General features: G+C 30.5%; 4 protein-coding genes across 4 annotated transcripts in view; 2 read left to right on the top strand and 2 right to left on the bottom strand.

The window, feature by feature from the left end:
* LOC126844276 (uncharacterized) overlaps positions 1 to 23297 on the bottom strand; it is a 114599-nt gene that overhangs the window by 73307 nt on the left and 17995 nt on the right. The gene's annotated exons all lie outside the window — the stretch shown is intronic.
* Positions 1569 to 4229, top strand: LOC126844788 (uncharacterized). The gene is made up of 4 exons (XM_050583200.1): positions 1569 to 2618; positions 2755 to 3253; positions 3472 to 3570; positions 3832 to 4229. Exons 1-4 carry the CDS (start codon positions 1569 to 1571, stop codon positions 4227 to 4229), a joined length of 2046 nt encoding a protein of 681 aa, XP_050439157.1.
* On the bottom strand, positions 5323 to 9842 carry LOC126844279 (myotrophin-like). Its single transcript, XM_050582352.1, has 4 exons — positions 9475 to 9842; positions 9014 to 9124; positions 7993 to 8076; positions 5323 to 6896 (listed from the first exon to the last, which is right to left on the bottom strand). Exons 1-4 carry the CDS (start codon positions 9592 to 9594, stop codon positions 6795 to 6797), a joined length of 417 nt encoding a protein of 138 aa, XP_050438309.1. The 5' UTR covers positions 9595 to 9842; the 3' UTR covers positions 5323 to 6794.
* LOC126844278 (tubulin alpha-1 chain-like) lies at positions 13399 to 17626 on the top strand. Its single transcript, XM_050582351.1, has 3 exons — positions 13399 to 13541; positions 16034 to 16256; positions 16323 to 17626. The coding sequence occupies exons 1-3, from the start codon at positions 13539 to 13541 to the stop codon at positions 17447 to 17449; spliced, it is 1353 nt and encodes a 450-aa protein (XP_050438308.1). The 5' UTR covers positions 13399 to 13538; the 3' UTR covers positions 17450 to 17626.

Genomic DNA, 23297 nt, shown 5'->3' with positions numbered 1-23297 from the left:
CCATAATTTACTCATAATAGTCATGTAAGTAAAGATTGACGAAGTTGGGAATTTTTGAATTTTTTGTATACCTAATAGTATATTTAAAAATTACACAATATAAATCTTGCATTGTATAAAGTATAAACTAGTATTTACTGAAAACAAATGTTGTTAACTACCAAAGTCCAAATACAATGTAATAAAATAAACATTTAGTTAAGGTAACTTTAATTTTGTTGGACTAACCATAAGATTATTAAAAAAAATATTCAGCATATAAAACAAAACATAAACACTGTTTTTTTATGGATGCAACCTAACTAATTAATGCGACAAATTATTGTTTTCCTTGTAAAGTAAGAAGTTAGTGAAGCAGAAACAAGGCAGTTTTTAATTCTGAATGTCGATGTCTATACTATAGGACCCGATTAATATGTTATCAATAGTTAATTTACATTCCTCAGAAATACAAATCTCGACAGCATAATATATGATTAGTATTAAAATTAAATATACTAGATATTTATGTATATATTTAAAATTTAATATAAATATTATATTTAAAACTTATTGTTAAAATAGTAATATCGTAAACACATTTTAGACGTTGGTCGTTGATTTCGAGGCTTATTATTTAAATGAAAAAATATATTTCTAAACATAAGTACAACTAATAGAACAAATTTTAGTGAATAACTGGGGTTTTAATACCAAGTAGTCGGGTATTTTAACTACCCAGGTGTCCAGGTAATTAAAATACCCGAGTACACGGATAGTTGAAATACCCGGGTATACACGGCTAATTAAAAATACCCGGGTATACACGGGTAATTAAAAATCCGGGTCTCTTATTTACACGGGTACCCGTGTATTTTAATACCCGTGTAATCGTAAGCTCTAGTAATTACATTGAATAGTTTATGCTATCTACAGTTTTTATAGTTTTTGTAATCATTCTATCAATTCCAGTTATAGCAATTCTTAAGGAATTGTGACCTCTTTATTTCATTTATGCTAAAACACACTAATAGATAGTAAAACAAGAGCAGAAAAACTCATTTGGCAAAAAAATGATTTATTTTGTATTATTCACACATACAATCATACATTCTATTCACACATCTACTTATAAAACAACTCAGCTTAGGCTTCGCTAGTTGAAGAAGGCATTATGGGTATGCTCCTATTCCACACTTTTACCTGTAACAACTACCTAATTGGTCACATTTTTTCAGTGTTTGATTAATTTTTAGCATTCCGGTGTACTGTACAGAAATGGTTAACATCGAAATTTTGTTTATTTACCGAAATTTACCCCTGTTGGTCGTCGGTAGAATAGGCCTTCGGTTGTTCCTGCCTGTCGTAAAAAGCGACTAAAAGGGACTTGTAGGGGGGCAGCAGCCTCTACAATACTGGGTGAAGGTGCAGTTAACCATAGAGTTATGGTAGAAACAGCTACACACCGGATAAAAGTCGGCAGATATGGGAGCTGTATAACTGGCGACTTCACTGTGATGAGGAAGGCAACGGGATACCACCTCATTATTTTCCCTAGTTAAACAACAGTTTTTAACATCGATTCAACAATGGACTTTAGCAGAGTAAAAAATATTTCCGGAGGTAAAATAGTTCCACAATCGGATCTTCGGGTGGGAACTACCCTGCACGAGGTACAAGTGGTGAATCCCTGTAGGAAGAGGAAAAATAGGATGATAGGGACATGGAACATAAGAACAATGCGCCAATTAGGCAAATTAGAAAACATTATAATTGAAATGGAAAGAATGAAATTAGAAATACTAGGTTTATGTGAAACAAGATGGCAAAACAGCGGAGATTTCTGGTCAGAGAACTATAGAATAATTCATTCCCAAGGAAAAAACGGACAATGCGGAATTGGTGTAGTGCTTCATAAAACCTGGGGAATAAAAGTTACAAATTATATCATATACAGTGAAAGAATTATTATGATCCAACTGGAAGCAGAATCAAATGATCTATTTGTAATACAAGTATATATGCCTATGTCAAAAGCTGATGACGAAGAAATTGAGGAAGTATATGCTGGAATAGAAGAACTACTAAAACTCACAAAAGGAAAAGATAACGTTGTTATAATGGGTGACTGGAATGCTGTTGTAGGTGAAGGAAAAAACGGTAGAGAAGTGGGAAAATATGGACTAGGTCAAAGAAACGCAAGAGGAGACCGATTAGTGGAATTTAGCAGAGAAAACAGTTTCGTGATTACGAATACATTATTTAAAGAACACAAGAGAAGACGATACACATGGAAAATGCCTGGCGATACAGGAAGATACAAAATTGACTATGTACTAGTAAAGAATCGGTTTAAAAATCAAGTCAAATCTTGCAAAACTTATCCTGGAGCAGACTGTGATAGTGACCATCAACTAGTGGGTATGAAATTTTGTATAAAACTAAAAAACATCGTTAAAGTTGAAAGAAAGCAAACAAACTATAATCTCAAAGAGTTGAAAAACGTGGAAGTAGTTGAAGATCTAAAGAAAAACATGAATAAAATATACAACAATAAAGAGGAGCGAAAAGAACCAATAAACAAAAGATGGGAGAACATAAAAAGCGTTGTAATAAACGCCTCAAGAACCACACTAAGTGTGAGAAGAAAAATACCTAGTCGGGAATGGATCACCCCAAGTATCTTGAACCTAATTGTGGAAAGACGAAAATACAAACACCGGGCTGACATGGAAGGACAACTAAAATATCGAAACATAAGAAACGTATAAACAGAGAATCAAAAAAGCAAAAGAAGAATGGCTAGAGCAACAATGTGCTGAAATAAACCATCTTTTTGGAACAAATAGGCTAGATCAAGCCTATGGAACCATTAAAAGTTTCCTCAAAACAAATAAAACTCGCAATAATAATGTTAAAGACAAGAATGGTAAATTGCTCTTGGACACAAGAGAGGTGGTAAACCGATGGAGAGAGTACCTTGAAGAACTATATCAAGGGGATGAGTTACAAGATATCAATGAAGAAACTGATGAGTGCTCTTATGGTGCACCGCTACTAAGAAGTGAATTTAATACCAGTTTTAGAGATTTGAAAAATAAAAAAACCCCGGGAATAGATAAAATCCCCGGAGAACTACTACAAAACGCAAGTGAAAGCATAGTAGACGCGATGTACTATTTTATGAAAGATATATATGAAACAGGAGTAATACCGAAGGACTTTTGCAACAGCAGAATTGTAACATTACCAAAAAAGAATAAAGCTGACTCTTGTACACATTTTAGAACTCTGAGCTTACTCCCCCACGCCTCAAAGATACTCATAAAAATTATATATCGAAGGATATTTAATAAAGCCAACCAATATCTTGGAAATTATCAGTATGGATTCAGAAAACAAAAGGGAACTAGAGAGGCAATATTAGGACTCAGGATCTTAATAGAAAAACAAATATCGGTGGTATATTGATTCCAATGATCCGGTTTGCAGACGACATCGTATTATTAGCAGAAACAGAGCACGACCTTCAGAGAGCCCTGGCAGAAATGCAAATAATTATAAATAAGTATCAAATGCGTATAAATTCAGGTAAAACAAACATTTTGGTTTGTGCACGTGAACCCACAATTAACGCAAATATTTATTTAGAAAACCAACTTATTTCCCAAGTTTCTAGTTTTAAATACTTGGGAAGTTTAATAACATCAGACGGAAAAAGCTCGCAGGAAATTTAACAAAGAATCGGGCAAGCAAAGGCAGCTTTTATCAAGAAAAAGAAAATTTTGGTTTCGAAAAAAATTAGCAGAGAAATTAAGAAGACATTTTTGAAAACGTTTGTATGGAGTGTAGCTTTATACGGCTGCGAGACATGGGTCATTAATGAAAAGGAAATAAGATCCCTTGAAGCATTCGAAATGTGGTGTTGGAGACGTATGGAGAAAATAAACTGGACAGAAAGAGTAACAAATGAAGATGTACTGACCCAAGTTGGAGAAACAAGGTCCATAATTAAAGCCATAAAGCGACGACGATGGGACATGATGGGACACGTTTTACATTTACGCCATGACGAAGAATTGCATCATACTATAATAGAAGGTGCAATTGAAGGACGTAAACCACCAGGAAGACCAAGAAACTCGTACATATCTCAACTGAAAAATGACGCAGGGATTGATACTTACGCCGGATTAAAAAGACTTGCTGAAGATCGTGATAAATGGAGAGCGAAGTTAAAAACGTTGTAAACCAACCTAATATAGGTTGAAAAAAAAAAACTCAATATTCCCAAACGGAAAAAATATGTATAATTTATACTCTTCTTTATGAAGTTTTTAATAAGAATAAAAAAAAATCTATAAATCATATCTTACCTTTTTATTTGTAACGAGGGAATGAGCTCTAATAAAAACACTATCACGAAATTCACCACAAACATTAATTGTGTAAATTAAGAGACGACTACAGGGGAAAACCGATTGGCTCGACGAAAGTATAAATCGACGTTTTTATTATTGCGGGCGCGGGAAACCAGCGATTTGATAAGAGAGCCCGCCACAATGCAAAACTTTTCGAAGTGAGGGAATGAAGAATTAATTAATTTGTCTACAACTTCGTGAACTAGGATTAAAAATCTGAAACAAAGGCTTAAGAGGGCGTCGCACTGGTGATTTTCAGTGGTAAAAACATGTTTAAGCAGACTCGCTTAATTCTGGTTTTAGAGTAAAAGCACCCATTATAAAATTAAAAGACAACAATATTCCGGAGGGCAAGACGGTGCGTTTTAAAAAAAAAAACTATTTTTTGAAAAGTTACAATCATTTAAAAATGTTAAAATAGTCGTTATTTCTAAACTATGTATTGAGCGTTATACTTAGAACAACAAAAAAAAACAAAAATCATTCTCTTAACATACGACTGAGGGGCTCATTAAAACTGTAAGACTGCGAGTGGAACGATTCATAAATGGTAGTCGTAGAACGAGTATTAAAGGCGGGAACGTGCCAATTAATCTTTTCCAGTATTTCTGGACAGCTTATTTTACTATTTAATAGTTTATAAATAAAGGATACCTACATCATTAAACGTCCGCCTGGACGAAAGAGAATGTAAACCAAGTTTAAGTCCTAGATTCTCAATCAAGGTTTTTATGGTTATTTTTTCTAAATTACTGCTTAACGTAACCCCTGAGAAGTAGTGTCCGTGACTTTCAATTTTTTTTTAAAACAAAAATCTGGTTATAAATTCTATATGTTCATTTACCCATGTTTGCTCAAGACTAATTATCTATAACCAAAGCGTTCAAGATACGATTAAAAAATTGTTAATTTATAAGAAATATTTTCTAAGCCTTTAATGTTCATCAATACCAAAAGTATAACATAATAATAAAAAATGTACATATATTATGGTGGCTCTTATTTAGATGATTTTCGAATTTTATGAGTGCATCGCTCAGTGTTTATAAATGTAAAAAAAAACTTTTGAAGCTACTCAGCTTTGTCTCCATTTTGACATATGCCACAAGCCTTTCTTCCACATTATGTTATTTTTTCTGGATTGATAACCACGCGGTGTATATAGACTTTCATTATGTGGGATTATTAATTTTCTTTTAACTACTTTAGAGTGCATTCATTAAAATTCGAAAATTACCTAAATAAGTTCTCTCCCAATATATACATTAATTATAGACTATAATTGTTATGTACTTAAGTAATAAAATCTGAAACTTATTCTGTTTTTATTATAAACATAGGTTAAATTATAAATAATCAAAAAATACAATACATATAGGTAGTTAATTTTTTAATATTTTCTAAAAAAAAATGTATTATAAAAAAAAACACTTTGTAACAAAAATGGTTACAATACTACTAAAATATTACGATTAAAAATAAAATTATGTTATTAAAAGTGAAAATTTATTTTAAAATAATTTTTTGCAACAATACAGTACAAATATTTCATAAATAATTAATAAAAGTGAAGAAAAAAATAATACTTTAATAGTAGTAGTAGAAGTGGTCGTTTAAATATCAATAGTTAATCACAACCAATGTATGTAAAAAATAATATTAACATCCAGTATAAACTATAAATTACAATAATATTGAAAATAGTTATTACATTTTTTATGTTACTCTGATACACAACCATAAATACAAAACATGAAGTTAAACACTTTAAAAGTTCAAAAATTTAGTAAAAATATCAATGAAAAACTTTAACATAATATATGCAAAAATTATGATACGTAAAATCCATTTAATACCTACTACACAGAGAAAATGTAGTATTAACATTACACTATGTTAATACAAAATAATGTCCTATACCTATATAAGAGCATAATATGGTATATCAGTATAGAGTTTATATTATTTGTTTATAAATTGTTTAAATTCATAGATACAATATATTACTAAATTTATTGTCATTATATTTCTATTAGAATTATTTTTCATGAACAAAACCACCCAAACTATGATCCAACAGAAATATCGACAAAAATATATAATTTAATTAAACAAACGTTATGACATAAGAAATCTAATAATTTAATGTGGCAATGATACAATACAAATAATTTTGTCACTTCCCTTACATTTATACGATAATAACAATAAATAATTATTTAAATAATATACAACATAACCATGAACATATTGACTATATGATATCCAATACCCACTTTACGTATGACACTATACAAAATAACAAATGTATCTCTATTATGTGTCTAACAATTTTTAAAAGAGATTAGAATGTTGAATAAGTAATGCAGTATAATTAGCGATGCTTACAAAAATCTACTGTGTTTCTAGCTGTTTTAATAAATTTATCATTTCCAAATCTTCGATACATTCATAATATTTCAAACCTTCTGGAGTTAATAGTGTTGTTGTTGCTCCCTAAAAAAAAAACATTATCAGTATGGTGTTAAAAATAACAATTTATAATAAGATTTGCCAGTGAATTAGTAAAATGTTTTTTTGGTTTATTTTAAAAGAGTACATAAGTTAGTTTTAGACTGTGTCTAAGATAATTTTTTTTTTCTTTCCTCCTCATCAATCAATAGTAGTCTTTAAAAAAAATATCCCAAAAAAAAAACAAATAAGAAGTCAGTATGGTCATGGCATTTGAACAGTCGTGACCACTATTGCCCTGAAGATGGACTCTGCAAAGAGTCCGAAACGTTGGCATAAACATGTGACGTGGATATATCCGAAACTTACTGAATTGAAATAAGAAGACCCTAAAATTTTAGATCCCTAGCTCAACTATAAGTACTTGCTCAGGAATTTGTTTTCACACTTGATTAATGTGGAAATTTTAATTTTTCATTTAAAAAACTCATACTTAAAACTAATAAAACAATTTTTAATTTCTTATTTGAATAAGCTAGTATTCAAGGAGGGGGAGGGGGTGTTGAGGAAAAAAAACCATCAAAGACACAGTAGTATAAATATAATGCTATGTAAATCAACAATAACTAATGAGGGATTGCCATGTGACCAACAGACCCCTTCTCTCAACCACAAAAATAATCCTTTATAGCGTATACGTATTTCGGCAGCAATGTTACCATCATCGGTGCATACAACAGAATATGTATGTTGTTGTATGTGTTGATTTTGGTAATAACTAACATTGCTGCCGAAATACGTATACACTATAAAGGACTATTTTTGTGATTGATAGTTTATTTAAATATGTAATTATTTTACAATGTATAACCACAAGTGTTGCTCAAGTGTTTTTTGGACCCCTCTCATTGATTCAAAATCACTCTCTTGATATTTCAGGACAAAAATTATTTTTAATAAGTTAGTCTATTGAAATTTGAAACTAATTAAACTGATATTAACTTGATAGTATGCTAATAAAAAATATCAATAAAATAATTTTTAAATTTTTTTCAAGTTAGGTTATTTAAAAAATGTTTACGATACACCTCGACTTAAAACTTAACAGTTGGTATTTGTTTCGTCAATATTAAATTCTTACCTTATCGATCAAGTATTTAGCCACTTTCAAATGATTTTCCCATAAGGCACACAATAACGGAGTGATACCAAAATTATCTTTTTTCTAAAAAAAAAATCAAGCAAATTAATAAAAAGTAAATTTTTTCCAGACCATGTTATAACTTATAGAAGATGTCTAATGGCAACAGTCATAGTTGCACGATTTTGGGAGACGCAAAAAATATGTATGACCATTAACATAGTTCTACATGTGCTAATTCATATACACAGAATTATAGATATCTAAAACAATATTTTTGACACTCATATGAGGGCCAACACAAATTACAATGATGGCAAAACCGTTTTAGTGTTTAGTATGCACAATTTTAGTCAGTAATTTATTCAAAATAAGTATAATATGTAGGTCACAGGTGTATTACGTTTATCTAATAAATACACATTTTAAACAAGCAACATTTAGGAAAAGACATAGGTGTAGTCATATTGGTTTATTTAGGCTGAAATTACATCCTGACCCTCAAAAATGTGTGACAATTAATTTAGAACACAGAAATAAGTCTCCACGCTTATTTTAAACTACTTCTTACAACAGAAGAGATAAATGTATAAGTATCTAACGAGGGTTTTTAAACCTCATAAATTCATATATAAAACCTAGATTTATTAAAAATAAAAAGTAGTCACTGACATTTAAAGAACCATTTTTGTCTTTTTTTTTTAAACATAATATGTGACTTTTGCATAGGGAAATATGGCATAATACTACATTAAAGACAGGCAGTGCGCTCGACCCAGCGATCAGTTTTTAATTGTAAATAAAACAAAATATTGAAATACCTAAATAATAAATTACGCAAATATTTTGTTCTTAATTTATTTTTAACTTTGCTAGATGTAATTATTAAAATGAAAATTGTAGTTGAAAAGTAAAATATTTAACTTAAAATTTTTTACTATTATTACAATTATTATGGCATAATCTATCTTAAAACTAGTTTAAACATGTACACAAAAAGAAATTCAACTTATATACTTACATTAATATCAGCACCATTTTGAATCAAATACTCAACAATATCTAAATGCCCATAATCACAAGCTTTATGAAGCATTGTTCTTCCGTTGGTAGAATTATTTATATTCCAACTCTTAAAAAAAAATATTAATTTATTAAATTAGGATCTCAATTATAACAGTATAATGTACAGTTAAAAAAAGTTTAAGAAAATCATAAAATTTAAATTGTCTTGTGAAATTTACTAATTTTTTATTTAACAAAAACATTATCACAAAAATATTCACTTTAATGTGAATACATATTTTGGCAATCAAGTTGCCATCTTTAATATTAACGGCAGACAGCACATACGCCAATATATATATTCGTATTTAAGTATTCGTAATAATGAATGAAAATCATTTATCGATAAATAATTCTTTAGTTAATGATTTCTTATTGAACAAACTGTTCACAAGAAATAAACGAATATTGTATTACCCCATTTTCTTTACAAAGCCTTTGAACTTGCTCCTTCACCGTATCCAGGTCACCGATTTGCAAGGCCCATGATAAATCTTCGCTAACGGCCATCGAATCACCATTAGTGCATACGTCCATTGTTCAAAACTAGTGTCTAGTAGATGTCAATACTAGACAACAGCCGTGATGCCCACACGAAACAGATGAATTTCCAAAAACGAAGTAATGCGCTTGGTTGCAAATCAGTATCGAAACAACGATAAATAAAAAAATCCTAAGTAATTGACCGAATGCTTAAAAACTTTACTCGGATCGTAACGATTTATGTTTTTTCGTTTTCTTCTATCTGAAATACAATAACTATAAAAATGATACTATCGGATTATCAACCCTTCCTCATTACCACAACCTTATCATGACACCAATAGATAATACTCACATTAACCATATACCTAATACCGCATCTACACATTCGCCTATAATTATAACCGGGTGTTACAGCCAATCCACGGTTCGCTTCAGGACCGTATAGCCCAAGGTTTATAGATTATAATCTATATTCTATAAACCTTGCGTGTAGCCAACCAAAATTATCACAACAGACAACTTCAGTCTTCATGGGTTCTTAGTTCTTACGTCTTCATATTTGTTCCAGTTGAGTATCTGACAATGTAAAAAAAAAATGGAACAAACATAATATTAATATTATTATTAAACAATGTATACGCCGATCAATCAGAAATCGTATTATTTATAGTTATAATAAAAGTAATAAACTATCTGTATAGAGTATCACGATAAAACTCAGCCCCACTGAAAGCTGGTAATTAGCGAATAAACATTTTTTTTCATCTAAACAAGCGTTTTGCTCGGTCTATAGTGGTTTTTAAAGCAAAAAAACGTATTTTATAATCGAAATTAAATAACATTGGAGACAAACTTCTTTATTTCTTCTTTTGTTTTAAATTAAAACAAATAGCTAACACGGACTTTTGAAAGTAAAACCATGTGTATTTTTTCTATTAAAATGAGTTTTTTTTAACAAAACTAATACATTTTTAAGAGGCAAGCTGCAGACAGATCGTTTGACTTTTTGATTAAATTATTTCAATTCTAAGTACTTAGCAAGACAGAATTATTTATATTTTTGCAAATTATTCTCACTCTTTTAACACTTAGGGGGTCGGGGGAGGTCACAGATCTACAGGAATTACCATAATTGAAAGTGTTAAAATCACTTTTGAATAAACGGTTCGGTGCAAATCTGTTATAGTGTTATGGTAAAAACTAGAATTAATACAAAATCCATAATATCATTGTACCTAATAAAAATAAGCTTAAAAATGTATTTTCAGTATTAGGGTAGATACGATTAGGATTAATCATCTGTTTATAATAATTTGTTGCCGTAGTTTTCCATGTATCGTAATAAGAACATACTAAAACTATTTCCAGACACCAGTTGGTTGTTGATTCACTCTCACTTTGAAATTTTGACCAATGCCTTTCTCAGCTAGGCATTTTTTGAAATAAAATTATTTTACACAGTGATTTATTAGTATTTACTAATGGTGAATAGACATATTTAGTCAATACTAAGTTAGGGTACAATTTACAACTGTACTGGAGACTTAGCGCCCCGATTTGCGGTTACCTATAAAAATGACAAAATTATCCACAATAAAAATGTTTACAATACTTACGCGCTGTAAACTATAAGGTTAAAGAATACTTTCTCTTAAATACCATTGTACATTTGTGTAAGTACCTGTCTATTTTTAAAATATCATCCAGCATTTGCCAACGCACTTATACCTTATTAGTGTGTGTAGGATGCGTTCCAAATGTTTCCAGACGACACGCATTAACCCGTTGGCGAACACCACAGTTAAAAGTAAAACTTAAAATTCTATGAACTCCAATGTAATATATTATATAATTGTGTATTTTTTTGTTTAGCTATTTTTTTCATAACGATGTCAGTGTTCGTTATTGGTTTGTATGAAAGCTTTTAGACATGTATACTAGACGTACAACGTCTTAATTACTGTCAATTCTTATTATTATTATTTATTAATAATATTGAAAGTATCGTTATATTATCATATTACATTATCATAGCATTAATCATTATACTTGTTGTTCTCTTTTATACTAGAATAGTGGTTAAACGATTTAGAAACACCTTCCCGGCTAGGTTAGGTTTGACGTCATAATTAATAAAAAAAAACAATTGGTTTTATAATGAAGTGTTTTATTTTTTTAAGTTAGGACCAACAATAACTTTTCAATACTTGTACTGGACTATTCATACATATACTCTAAACATTAGGAATTGTACACCAAAGGCACTTCAAACGTCAAAGATCAAAAGCTTGCACAAGTTTATCAACAAGTTCAAAATCGTTGAAATTTAAAGTATGACATGCTACGATTTTTCTTAGAAATTGTTAGAATAGTTCCAATTATGTTGGACCCATAAACAGCAGAAATAAAAATAAGAAAACAACTTTTTCTTTATCTAATAGAAAAATGTATTAAAAACTTTATTTTACTTTATTTAGAAACTTTCTTTTTTTTCTTTTTGTAGTTGTTAGATTTCAGGTCTGACAATAAACTAAATGTAGGTTGTTGTTTTAGTGTGTTTTTACTTGTTAGTAAACTTTTGTTTGTTGTTAAAAAGCCAAAAATAGTAATAGTATACTATTTAAACACAAAATCATTTCTATTGTATAATGGTTTTTATCATATGAGTCATGACATACCACTTAAGGGGTTACGAATAGGCATTGCAGTGGGCAGTGGCGTCATTTGGGGGGGGGAAGGCGGGGGCATGGCACCTCTCTTGATTTTTATGGGCTGGTCAAATTTTCGGAACGTAATACCGAAAATTATCTGTTTTTTTTACGCAACTACCTTTACTAATGATGAACCGTCTGAACTGACTACCAAGTATAATAGGTATGAAGGTTTATAATATTTGTGTTATTACTATTTTGCGTTTTGGAAAAAATATTTATATGTATAAATGACATTGGGCCGATAACAATTTTGCCCCACCTTAAGAAAAAACTAAAATGTCGTCCCTGAGGCATTGTTCATAAAAAATTATTTTTTACTTAAAACAATAATGTACCTATATTATTTAATAGTATAGTAATCTAATAGAATTCTTTATTTTTTTTTATCATTAAATTATTGCAAGCTCCATTATTTTTTTTCTCAAAAAACAGACTAGCTTTTCCATTACAACTTTTTCAACAAGACAAAGAAAAAAATTTTTTGTAGTCATCATTTGAGGTTTAACAAATTATTTTTTTTAACTTAATTTTTTTATTAATGTCAAAACCATTTCAATATGATAAATATGACAAGCGATGTGTCATGTGTATAGAATGCTAACCTATGTTTTTGCAAGAAAAACATCTGTAACAACTGTCGACTGTTATGTGTACCGTTGCTGCACCTATTTTTTTTTTTAATTAACTATAATTAAGCTTATTTTCATATAATTTTAATCTTCTAAGGTTTTATGCTATGATATTATACATATTTAATATTAATGAATCGTATTATAATCGTATAATATAAATATTACTTAAATTAATTAGGTAGCAGCAACGGAAACATTTGAATAACCGTCGATAAGATAAAAGATTTCAGATTTGTAATTTAAAATTTTAACGGACTTTTAGCTAGGACATCAAAGGTCGGCGGGTGAGTGGCGTTGCGTGTCCCCACTCCCCGCCGCTTCGGCATACGCAGATGACTCACTACGGATGTTGTCGTGGCGGCTGGTGCCGCGTAGGCACCGGCCACCGCCCACCGCTACCGCCTGCAATGTTCAGCTTCGGCCGAACAGCGTTACGTCGGGCTATAGACCCGGTCTAGAGCATACAACACGGTTGCTGCCCAGCCCAATGGTGAATGGAATTGGATGCGTCAGCCATCAATTTGTGTTTGGACGTGAGAGAAGCCGCTTTGATCGCTTCTCGTTTGAACCATAACGTTCCTTAAAACTTCTCAAAAACTTTTTGACTATTTCAATTTGTTCCTCTCGTTAAACGACAAAACTATTCAAAATGGTAAGTAATAGATGTTTTTATATAAAAGCCAATCGTCCTGTTTTATTTTAGTCTCGATTTTACCTTAAACAATTTTCAATATTCTGCTAGGTACAACCACGATGTTCGGTACAGAATTCAGTGGCTTGGGTGGGGCGTAAAAACCGTTAATATGATGACGCGTCAATTTTGACGGCTTGGATAAACTAATTAATATTAATTCTCTATAATAATATTAATTATTAACGGTTCAATTTCTTACGTTTGTTAGGTATTTGATATTTTACAAATTTGAACTCGTATGACTGTTGGAATTTTTAGAATAACATCGAAATAAAAATGTTAGAGCGTCTCTTATTTTATATTTTTTGCAAACTACTCGTTTTAGTATTTCATACTATTTGTGGAACAAATCTACATTACCCGGCACCTTTTTTTTTAATGCCGATTACGAATCTGAAAGAATTTCGTTGCTCTCGCTTGAGTTGGTAGCTACATACGTTTAAAGATGTCGCGTAATGGAAGACACGGCGAAATCTTAAAATATTATTCTTTACATATAAAAGTCATAAACTCAACAATATTAGTTTTGAAAGTTATTAGACAATTAAGTTACAGTTTAAAAAGACTATAAATATTATTATCAAGTAAGTACCAAAAGAACATGACGACTCACAAAGGGCGTGGCATGGTGGGGGCAAGATGTCATAGGAAGCCTTATATGGTATTATATTTTAAACGGTGGTACAAGATTGCGAACGTTTTACTTTTTTGGCAAAACGATTGCGAATGATTGTCGGTAGATAAAAAAAACTATTTTATACCCAAAAATCGTGCGACGTCAAATTGTAATAACGAAAATTATAGGTACTTTTTCGGTCAAAATACACCAAAAGTTGTAAATAAATACAGGGTAATTTTTTTAATTGATAGACAGTCGACACAATATCTCACTAGGTTAACCAGTTTTTAGGAGGGGAAGTGAGGTTGAGCAATGCGCACAGTTAAAACAATTTAAATGCATATAATGTAATTATACCTATTAATTTATATGATTGACGAATTATTATTAACTATTTTTTTACCCCCTAATCTTTTTGAAATAATAATTATATATTTTAGTATTTTAATTTTTTACTTCAGTTAATAAATTTGTATCTACAGTATCATCTTCACTAACCTTTTTTTTAATTTGTTGTTTATTTCTTCACAATTTAAAGTACTATAGTGTTGGGAATTTTAAATAATTATAATAATAGTATAAAATAAATTTTAAAATAACAATTATACATACAACCGATTATTAATCGTGGTAAACACTGACTAATGAAAGTTTGTACACATAAAGTAAGATTCGGTTATTTTACCGTTGATAGCGAAAAAATTATATTGAAAAATATTTATGTTTACTTTCGTTATTATAACATTATTGTTGTGTAGTCATCGATACATCAACGTTGCATTAGAGATAAAGGTAAAAACGTTCGCAGTTGTCATCGAAAAAGGTACTGCCGATAACGACCGTTCGCAATTGTGTTTCACCCATTTTAAAAGGTATAACCACAGAATAGATAAAAGCAGAAGGGTCACTTTCAATGTAAACCTTAAAGTTAAGACCACTTTCTAAAGCTCTATTTAGCATTTTATAATATATTTATACACAACTAGAAATAATAATGTATAGATATAAAGCGCGAGCTTCAAATTTGTATAACTTTCAAACTAAGTGCGTCTGGCCAAAATTTTTGTAGATTCGTAATCAGCATTAAAAGTACTAGCAATTAAAAAAACTTTTTAATAATACCTATTAAAAAAAAAAACGTAAACTACCTACCTATCGGAACTTATACCGATAGGTATAACTAATTGTATTCTGCTTTTAAAGAAAAATAAAATCAAGTTGAACGTTAAACCGATCAAGTTGAAACAAAAGTTTTTGTCACCGAGAACTAGTGCTCTAATTGGAAAAATAAAAGTAGGGTGATGTTTCTACTCTGAAAAAAACCACCCCTTTTAATAATTAGTAGGAGTACTTACGCTACAATTTCTAATAAAATAGTTGGGGTACTTGTTTATTAATAAAATAATAGTTAAAAATATTAATATACTACTTATCTTTGTTAAAATAAACTTGCCACACTCATGTTGAAGGTTAACTGAAATATTAAAGTAAACATTTTTTAATAACTAACTTGTTCATTTGAATTGTATGTTTTTTTTAAAATTATGATCAATTACTTGCATACTACTAAAAATTGTTTTTTTTTTATTAAATTAATGAAGTTATTTTAAAATAAAAGATAAAATAATTATTAATTTAAACTATAAAGTTTTATTTTATGGCATGTTTATACAATATTTTGAAAATTAAATGGGAACTAATAATACAATTTGAGACTTGAAGATTTGTAAGCATCTACTTTTTTTTTTTTTTTTGGATATTTTCCAATTGACTTGATATTACCTAATTATTTTTACCAAATATTAATCATCGCTTGTATTTTTGTGTTTAGCGTGAGTGTATATCCGTACACGTTGGTCAAGCTGGAGTCCAGATAGGTAATGCCTGCTGGGAATTGTACTGTTTAGAACATGGAATTGCTCCTGATGGTCAAATGCCTTCTGATAAAACCATTGGTAGTGGAGATGACAGCTTCAACACTTTCTTCAGCGAGACTGGATCAGGCAAACACGTGCCCAGAGCTGTATTTGTTGATCTTGAGCCAACTGTCGTTGGTAAGTTAAAATTTACATGCCGTTGAAACTTTATATCGTTATTTAACAATAATAATTGTATTACAGATGAAGTCAGAACTGGAACATACCGTCAATTGTTCCACCCCGAACAATTGATAACTGGCAAAGAGGACGCCGCCAACAACTACGCTCGTGGACATTACACTATCGGAAAAGAAATTGTTGATGTTGTTTTGGACAGAGTCAGGAAATTAGCAGACCAATGTACTGGTCTTCAAGGTTTCTTGATCTTCCACTCTTTCGGAGGCGGTACTGGATCTGGATTCACATCATTGTTGATGGAAAGATTGAGCGTCGACTACGGAAAGAAGAGTAAATTGGAATTCGCCATCTACCCTGCACCTCAAGTGTCCACAGCTGTTGTCGAGCCTTACAACTCAATTTTGACCACACACACAACTCTCGAACACAGTGACTGTGCTTTCATGGTCGACAACGAAGCAATCTATGATATTTGTCGTCGTAATCTTGACATTGAACGTCCAACTTACACCAACTTGAACCGTCTCATTGGTCAAATTGTGTCCTCCATTACGGCTTCTCTGCGTTTCGATGGTGCCCTTAATGTTGACTTGACCGAGTTCCAGACCAATTTGGTACCATACCCACGTATCCATTTCCCCTTGGTGACATACGCACCAGTCATCTCTGCTGAAAAAGCATACCATGAACAATTATCGGTGTCCGAAATCACAAACGCTTGCTTCGAACCAGCTAACCAAATGGTGAAATGTGACCCGCGTCATGGCAAGTACATGGCGTGTTGCATGTTATACCGTGGTGATGTTGTACCCAAGGATGTCAATGCTGCGATTGCTTCAATCAAGACCAAGAGGACAATCCAATTCGTTGACTGGTGTCCAACTGGTTTCAAAGTCGGAATCAACTACCAGCCTCCCACTGTTGTCCCTGGTGGTGACTTGGCCAAGGTGCAGCGTGCCGTATGCATGTTGTCCAACACCACAGCTATTGCCGAAGCTTGGGCCAGGTTGGACCACAAGTTCGACTTGATGTACGCCAAACGCGCTTTCGTCCACTGGTACGTTGGAGAAGGTATGGAAGAAGGTGAATTCTCCGAAGCTCGTGAAGATTTGGCTGCTTTGGAAAAGGACTACGAAGAAGTTGGTATGGACTCCGTAGAAGGCGAAGGTGAAGGTGGTGAAGAATATTAAGTCACTTAATCTTCCCTAATTTCAACTCAATATTTGCTTCATCATACTTGAAAAAAAATTTATAACAACTAGAAGTTTGTTTTATTTCAAGCAAATATTGTATTTGAAAGATTTAATTTTTATACACATTTTTTTACTAATTATAATTTAATTAAAGAAACAGAAACTGAATAATAACTGAGTATTTTATTGTATAGTTTATATATGCAGTCGAAATAGTTTTGTATTAAAAGGACGCTACCCACCTGTAATTTATCCACGTAAAATGGTTTTGCGGGAAAAAAGAATTTGAGGGTGGTATTTAGAGTAGCTGTATACAATTTTTACAATGGATATAAAAGAACTTAATCTATAGAGGTAGCGTTTTAAATTTTTTGATGACTTTAAAACAATCAAAATTATTCATTATTTTTTCCTTTTATTATTAGTTAATTTGTTTTTTTTAATTGAGTAGAAATATCAAAAAAAATTATAAAGCTTCCCCATGGATAAAGTTCTATACATTGTGAAAATTTGGTGTATTTACTGTCAAAATTGTAATTTATCCTATAGAATTGACTTGGTATATTACTGTATTAATAAGTAAGTATACATTATAGTTCAAACTCTAATTTAAGATTTTTCGAAAAATTGCCTATACTTAACTCCTTGGTATGGCCTGGTGTCCCCTTAATAGACAAGGTTAAGACTAAGTACTAAAAAATCTTTGTTCTTACATATTGATTTAAACCAGAGATGCTTTTGGTAAGCAAATGATTGCCATAAATATAAGTTACTATCGCGGTGAAAATATTAATATTGTATTGATCTAAAAGTACATCTTATTTTATGTCGATTCATCTTGCTGTATGTATCGAGTCTACTTTTTTATTTTGATACATTAGGACTTGAGCAATTCTTGAGTTTTACTAAAGAAAAAATGTATTGAGGGATTTTTTAATATTTTTTCGTTTACTTTTATTAAGTATTATTATTAGTTAAATATTTAAAAAATAAATTGTTGTTAAATAACGGGTAAAAAACGAGTAGTGCAACTGTCTAAACTCTTAACATTAATTAAATAATAATTGTACATATTTTTATTGTTAAAAATCATATTGATTATTTGGTGAAATTTAACAAATAAACAACACGAGATTTGTTTATAAAGAAAACATCACGAAGATTGAAAAGGATTTTTAGATCGACAATGTTTTTGATATTATGAAATGTTAGAGTTAAAGTAGTTCTGTAGAAAAAACAAAATCACATCACTTAAGTTGTCGATATTAATTTTGGTAAATAGATAATCAATAAAAAAAAACGGGTAGGTAGAGAATCGCTGGTCAATATTATTTTTTAATAGGAACTCGCTGAGCTACTATCTTTAAAACCCGAACGAGAATATTGATCTTAAATTTAAATCTTTACAAAGTCGCAAGTGACGAAGCGATTATTGAAAATTAAAAATTAAATTGTTTTCTACTATGTTATCGACTTAAAAATATGCGTTTGCACTTGAAAAAGCAAAGTTGATAGTCTTCTTACGTCTAAGGGATGATGTAAAATTACAATGATACAAGCATTTTAAATCATATATGCTGCTGCCATACTAACCATATGCAAATTACAGGACATGTCACCTTAACATGTTTTAACACTTAACTTGTCTTTTGGTGTAAGTATAAAACCGCGTGGCCACTTAATTTTGCCAAAAAATTGGGCATTTTCTCTTTCTGAACACGGCGATACAACTAGTGAACAGTTTTATTTTATAAAATTTTATTCATACTGAATGTACCCCTAAGGTCATAGTTAAGTTTAATCGTGAAAAAGTCCTTTTTAATTATTTTACTGTTGGTTTTTTTTTAAGTCGTTCGGCTTTATCTGAGCAGGAAAATAATTAAGCTGGACCCAGGAACAATTGAACAAAGAAATCCAAGAAAAGAAAGAAGACCACTTAACTTACTATATATAAATAATGACGAAGAAATGGATACAAATGGAGATAGATGTAGAGGATAATATTTAAGGATATATAAGAAAAACGTTGCTAAAGGACTCTGTTAAGACCCGATAAAAAAAGAACTAGTAATTATAAATATTTAATACTGTCTTTTTCACACTATAACTTTTGGCTCATTAAGCTCATGTCTTTTTAGTTTTAAGGCAATTGCAATTGTTAGTGTTTGAGAAAAATACTTACTAAAATTGTTGAGCTGATAAAGTTTCTTAGACAATAATCGACTTGATCAGCTTTTGAAACTAAATGTTCTTCTTGCGATTTATGGATAGGCTTATACTTCGACCGAAAAATCAAAATCTAATAGATATTTGCAGTGTTGCTATGTTCATTTATTTACATAGCTGGTTCCTTTTTTTTTATGATTTAAGGAGTACATACATTACTTCGACGTTGAGTTCTCCTTAGTTATAGGTTTTACAATCACCCATGTAATAAATGTAACTAATGTTTACATTAGAGAATTACAATTGAAATTTAATTTATAATTTAACCCAACTATGGACTATGCCAACATTTCGAAACTAAAAACACTTAAAAAAGTAAAATATATTGTTGGATGAAATAGTATTTTTTTAGCATGAACATGCTTTAGCCTTGGCCTCCCAGCTCGAAAACGGTACCCATAGGAAGTATGGTGGAGGGCAAGTTGGAATAGGGGATAGTTTCTAGTAGAGTGGGATGGAACACGGAAAGAGATAGAAGAGAAGCAAATCGGGGGCATCGAGAGAGCCGTTGAGGGAGAGGAAATGAAAGAGATGTCAGCCTTGACACGACGGGAAGCTTAAGTAGGCATATTGAGCGCTGAGCGGATAAGGAAGTAATCATGTTGAGGATGTTTTATTTTTTAAATAAAAGCAGCAAAGGCCGAAAATCTTTTTGACATTTTCATGTCTTAGCTCTGGCACATAACCGAAAAAAGCGTTCGTACAAAAGCGTAACGAAAAAATCAGCCATTTTCAGCCGAGTCTGCAACCACGATAGAACATTTTCATGTCTTATTGAAGTACCGAATAAATTTAGATTAGTTGTGGAATTATTGAAAATATTAGTTTATTCATCACAATGTTTCATTTTCCTAACCTAATAATCATTAGCTTACTTGTTTTTATAGAAATTTTTATCATACACTCCTCTATTTTTAAGCAAAATATTATCTGTACCCACAACATACTATACACAAGACCGTTCGATTTACATTCCTTATCTTTTCCAAATACTAATGCACGAAATATTACAAACACCTCATTAAAATGCACTAATACCAATCTTATAATAATCACATTTGAATTATTATCTTATAAACTATTGTTCGAGGTCTGTATTATATTAATTATGTTCTCTATTAATGATGCCGCTTACTACACTATATAAATCCAGATATCTAACTATAATAATTATAGCATAAGTCACGATGGTCTTAATAACAGTAGATATGTTCAAATGATAATAAATATGTATCATTACTTAATCAAAGCAATTGTTTATACAATCAAATCTAAATTAATTGAACTCGAATATAATAACCAAATAACTTAACACTATGGTAAATGATAATATTCTATTGAATAATTTTCTAACAAACCAATTTCAGAATGATAAATTACAAGTACATCAATTAAATAACATATTAAAAGACCATAGTAGTAATAACTTCAATTTCATACACATGAATATTAGGAGTATAAATAAACATATATTAGATCTCCAGTGTTTACTTGCAGAAATTAACAATATGTTAATTCATACTCATTTTATTACATCATCTGAAGTATGGTTAGGCACTCAAATAGACCTAAAATACATATTCCTAAATAATTACAGTCTAATGTACACAATTAATAATAATAAAAAGAGTGATGGAATAGTTGTATTTGTTAGAGACGACTGCACAGCATCTTATGTAGAACATATTTTCACTGATGCTAATTGTCTAGTCACACACTTATCTTTTAATAATTAAAATTACTGTATAATATCCATGTACAGATCTCCTAATGGTAACAGTATTCTATTTTTAGAACAACTTCAAGATCTGTTAGCTTAATGGCCAATTTTGGTTTTATTTCTTACATAAACTCTCCCACACGTGTTTGGGATGATGGAGAATCATGCATTGACCATATATTTGTGAAAAAAACAAATAAATACAACATTGATAAGGCACTTATTCTTGAGTCAACGATCACTGATCATTACCCTATCTTTATGAATATAAATTGTATTAATGAATCAGTGAAACATAACAATAATAAACCCAAATCTTATCAATTTTTTAATACAATTAAGTTTAAATTGTTAATAAAAAATCAAAATTGGGAAAGCATATATTCTTCTAAGTCGAATAATAATAAAATAGAATTATATACTAAAAAAATAAAATATCTCATTCAACAATCAACCAATAAAATTAATTTTAAGCACAATGAGCCTAAAAACCGTGGATCACAAAAGACATATTAAATAGTATAAAGATTAGAGATACGTTACATTTAAAATCTAGAAAAAACCCATATGATTTAACACTAAAAGAAAATTTCAAAAAGTATAGAAATAATTTAAACAATATTCTTATTAACGCCAAAAACCTTTACAATAGCAATAAAGTAAAACAGTGCAATAATGACCCCAAACGTATATGGAGCACTATTAATGAAGCAACCCAAGGTCCAAAACAAAAAATCTACCAATTTTCAAATACAAATAGAAGATAAAATCTATTCAGATACAGAACACTCAATTAAAATAGCAGAACACTTTAATAAGTATTTTTCGGAAACAACAAGTACCCCAAACAATACAGAAAACAATATAGCAGATAATATATTAAAAGTTAAACAGTCATTATTCTTAAGAAAAACTAGTATAAAAGAACTTCAAAGTATAATATGTTCCCTAAAAGGAGGTACGGCACCTGGGCATGATGAAATAACCACGGAGATTATTAAACTATTTGATGAAACTGCACTCAACCCTCTAGTACATATTATTAATAGTATTATAGACACTTGTGAAATACCTAATAGTTTCAAACTTTTAATAATAAATCCAATCTATAAAAAAGGAAATAAAAATAATGTAGAAAATTATAGACCCATAAGTCTATTAACGACTTTTTCAAAATTTTTCGAGAGAGTAATCAAAATATAGCTCTCAAATTATCTTGAAGAAAATCAATTGCTTCCTCCTACTCAGTTCGGTTTCACATCTGGTCTGAGTACTGAGGATGCAATTGCGAGTCTTTCCAATAATATCGTCCAGGCAATGGATAGTCATCAAAAATCAATTGGAATATTCATGGACTTAAGCAAAGCTTTTGATTCAGTGTCGCATCCTAAATTAGTGAAGTATCTTAAGGAAATGGGCATTATAGGTAAACCATTAGCATTATTTAAATCCTATCTAGAAAATAGAGTACATAAGGTTAAAATTGGTGACACGTTTAGTAATAGTAAATTAATGACACAGGGCGTACCTCAAGGTACAGTGTTGTCCCCTTTATTATACATCATATATGTCTCTGAACTAGGTAAGTTAAATATAAATGGTAACTTATATTCTTATGCAGATGATACGGCATTGATCACAACTGTAGAAACTTGGGACATAACAATACAAAAAGCAGAAGTGTCTCTAAAGAAAGTTATTGAATGGTTCTCTTTGAATAATCTAACATTGAACAAAAACAAAACAGTCTTCTTAACATTCTCAAACTCAATTAATTAAACTCCAGATATTAAGAACCTAGTAGCCCATAACACAAATTGCCAATCTACAACTCATTGTAATTGTTCACTAATAAAAAGAGAATCATCCACTAAATATTTAGGGGTATTATTTGACCAA

Source organism: Adelges cooleyi, unplaced genomic scaffold (genome assembly GCF_023614345.1).
Source record: "Adelges cooleyi isolate 19-005CV unplaced genomic scaffold, UGA_ACOO_1.1 ACOO_flye_CR_arks_rails_tigmint_CR_PRNA_651, whole genome shotgun sequence".
Taxonomy (NCBI): Eukaryota; Metazoa; Arthropoda; class Insecta; order Hemiptera; family Adelgidae; genus Adelges; species Adelges cooleyi.
Note: the sequence above shows the minus strand (reverse complement) of the source record. Positions and strands in the feature narration are given on the sequence as shown.

What these genes read in the sequence shown, in the direction of transcription:
- LOC126844788 (XM_050583200.1), top strand. Translation starts at nt 1,569, where the DNA reads ATGGACTTTAGCAGAGTAAAAAATATTTCCGGAGGTAAAATAGTTCCA. An exon ending in CCTCAAGAACCACACTAAGT is followed by an intron (nt 2,619 to 2,754) that starts GTGAGAAGAAAA and finishes ACGTATAAACAG; the next exon opens with AGAATCAAAAAAGCAAAAGA. An exon ending in AAAGAATAAAGCTGACTCTT is followed by an intron (nt 3,254 to 3,471) that starts GTACACATTTTA and finishes TCCGGTTTGCAG; the next exon opens with ACGACATCGTATTATTAGCA.
- LOC126844279 (XM_050582352.1), bottom strand. Translation starts at nt 9,594, where the DNA reads ATGGACGTATGCACTAATGGTGATTCGATGGCCGTTAGCGAAGATTTA. An exon ending in GGCTTTGTAAAGAAAATGGG is followed by an intron (nt 9,125 to 9,474) that starts GTAATACAATAT and finishes TTTTTTTTTAAG; the next exon opens with AGTTGGAATATAAATAATTC. An exon ending in CTAAATACTTGATCGATAAG is followed by an intron (nt 6,897 to 7,992) that starts GTAAGAATTTAA and finishes TTTTTTTTTTAG; the next exon opens with GGAGCAACAACAACACTATT.
- LOC126844278 (XM_050582351.1), top strand. An exon ending in TCTTGAGCCAACTGTCGTTG is followed by an intron (nt 16,257 to 16,322) that starts GTAAGTTAAAAT and finishes ATTGTATTACAG; the next exon opens with ATGAAGTCAGAACTGGAACA.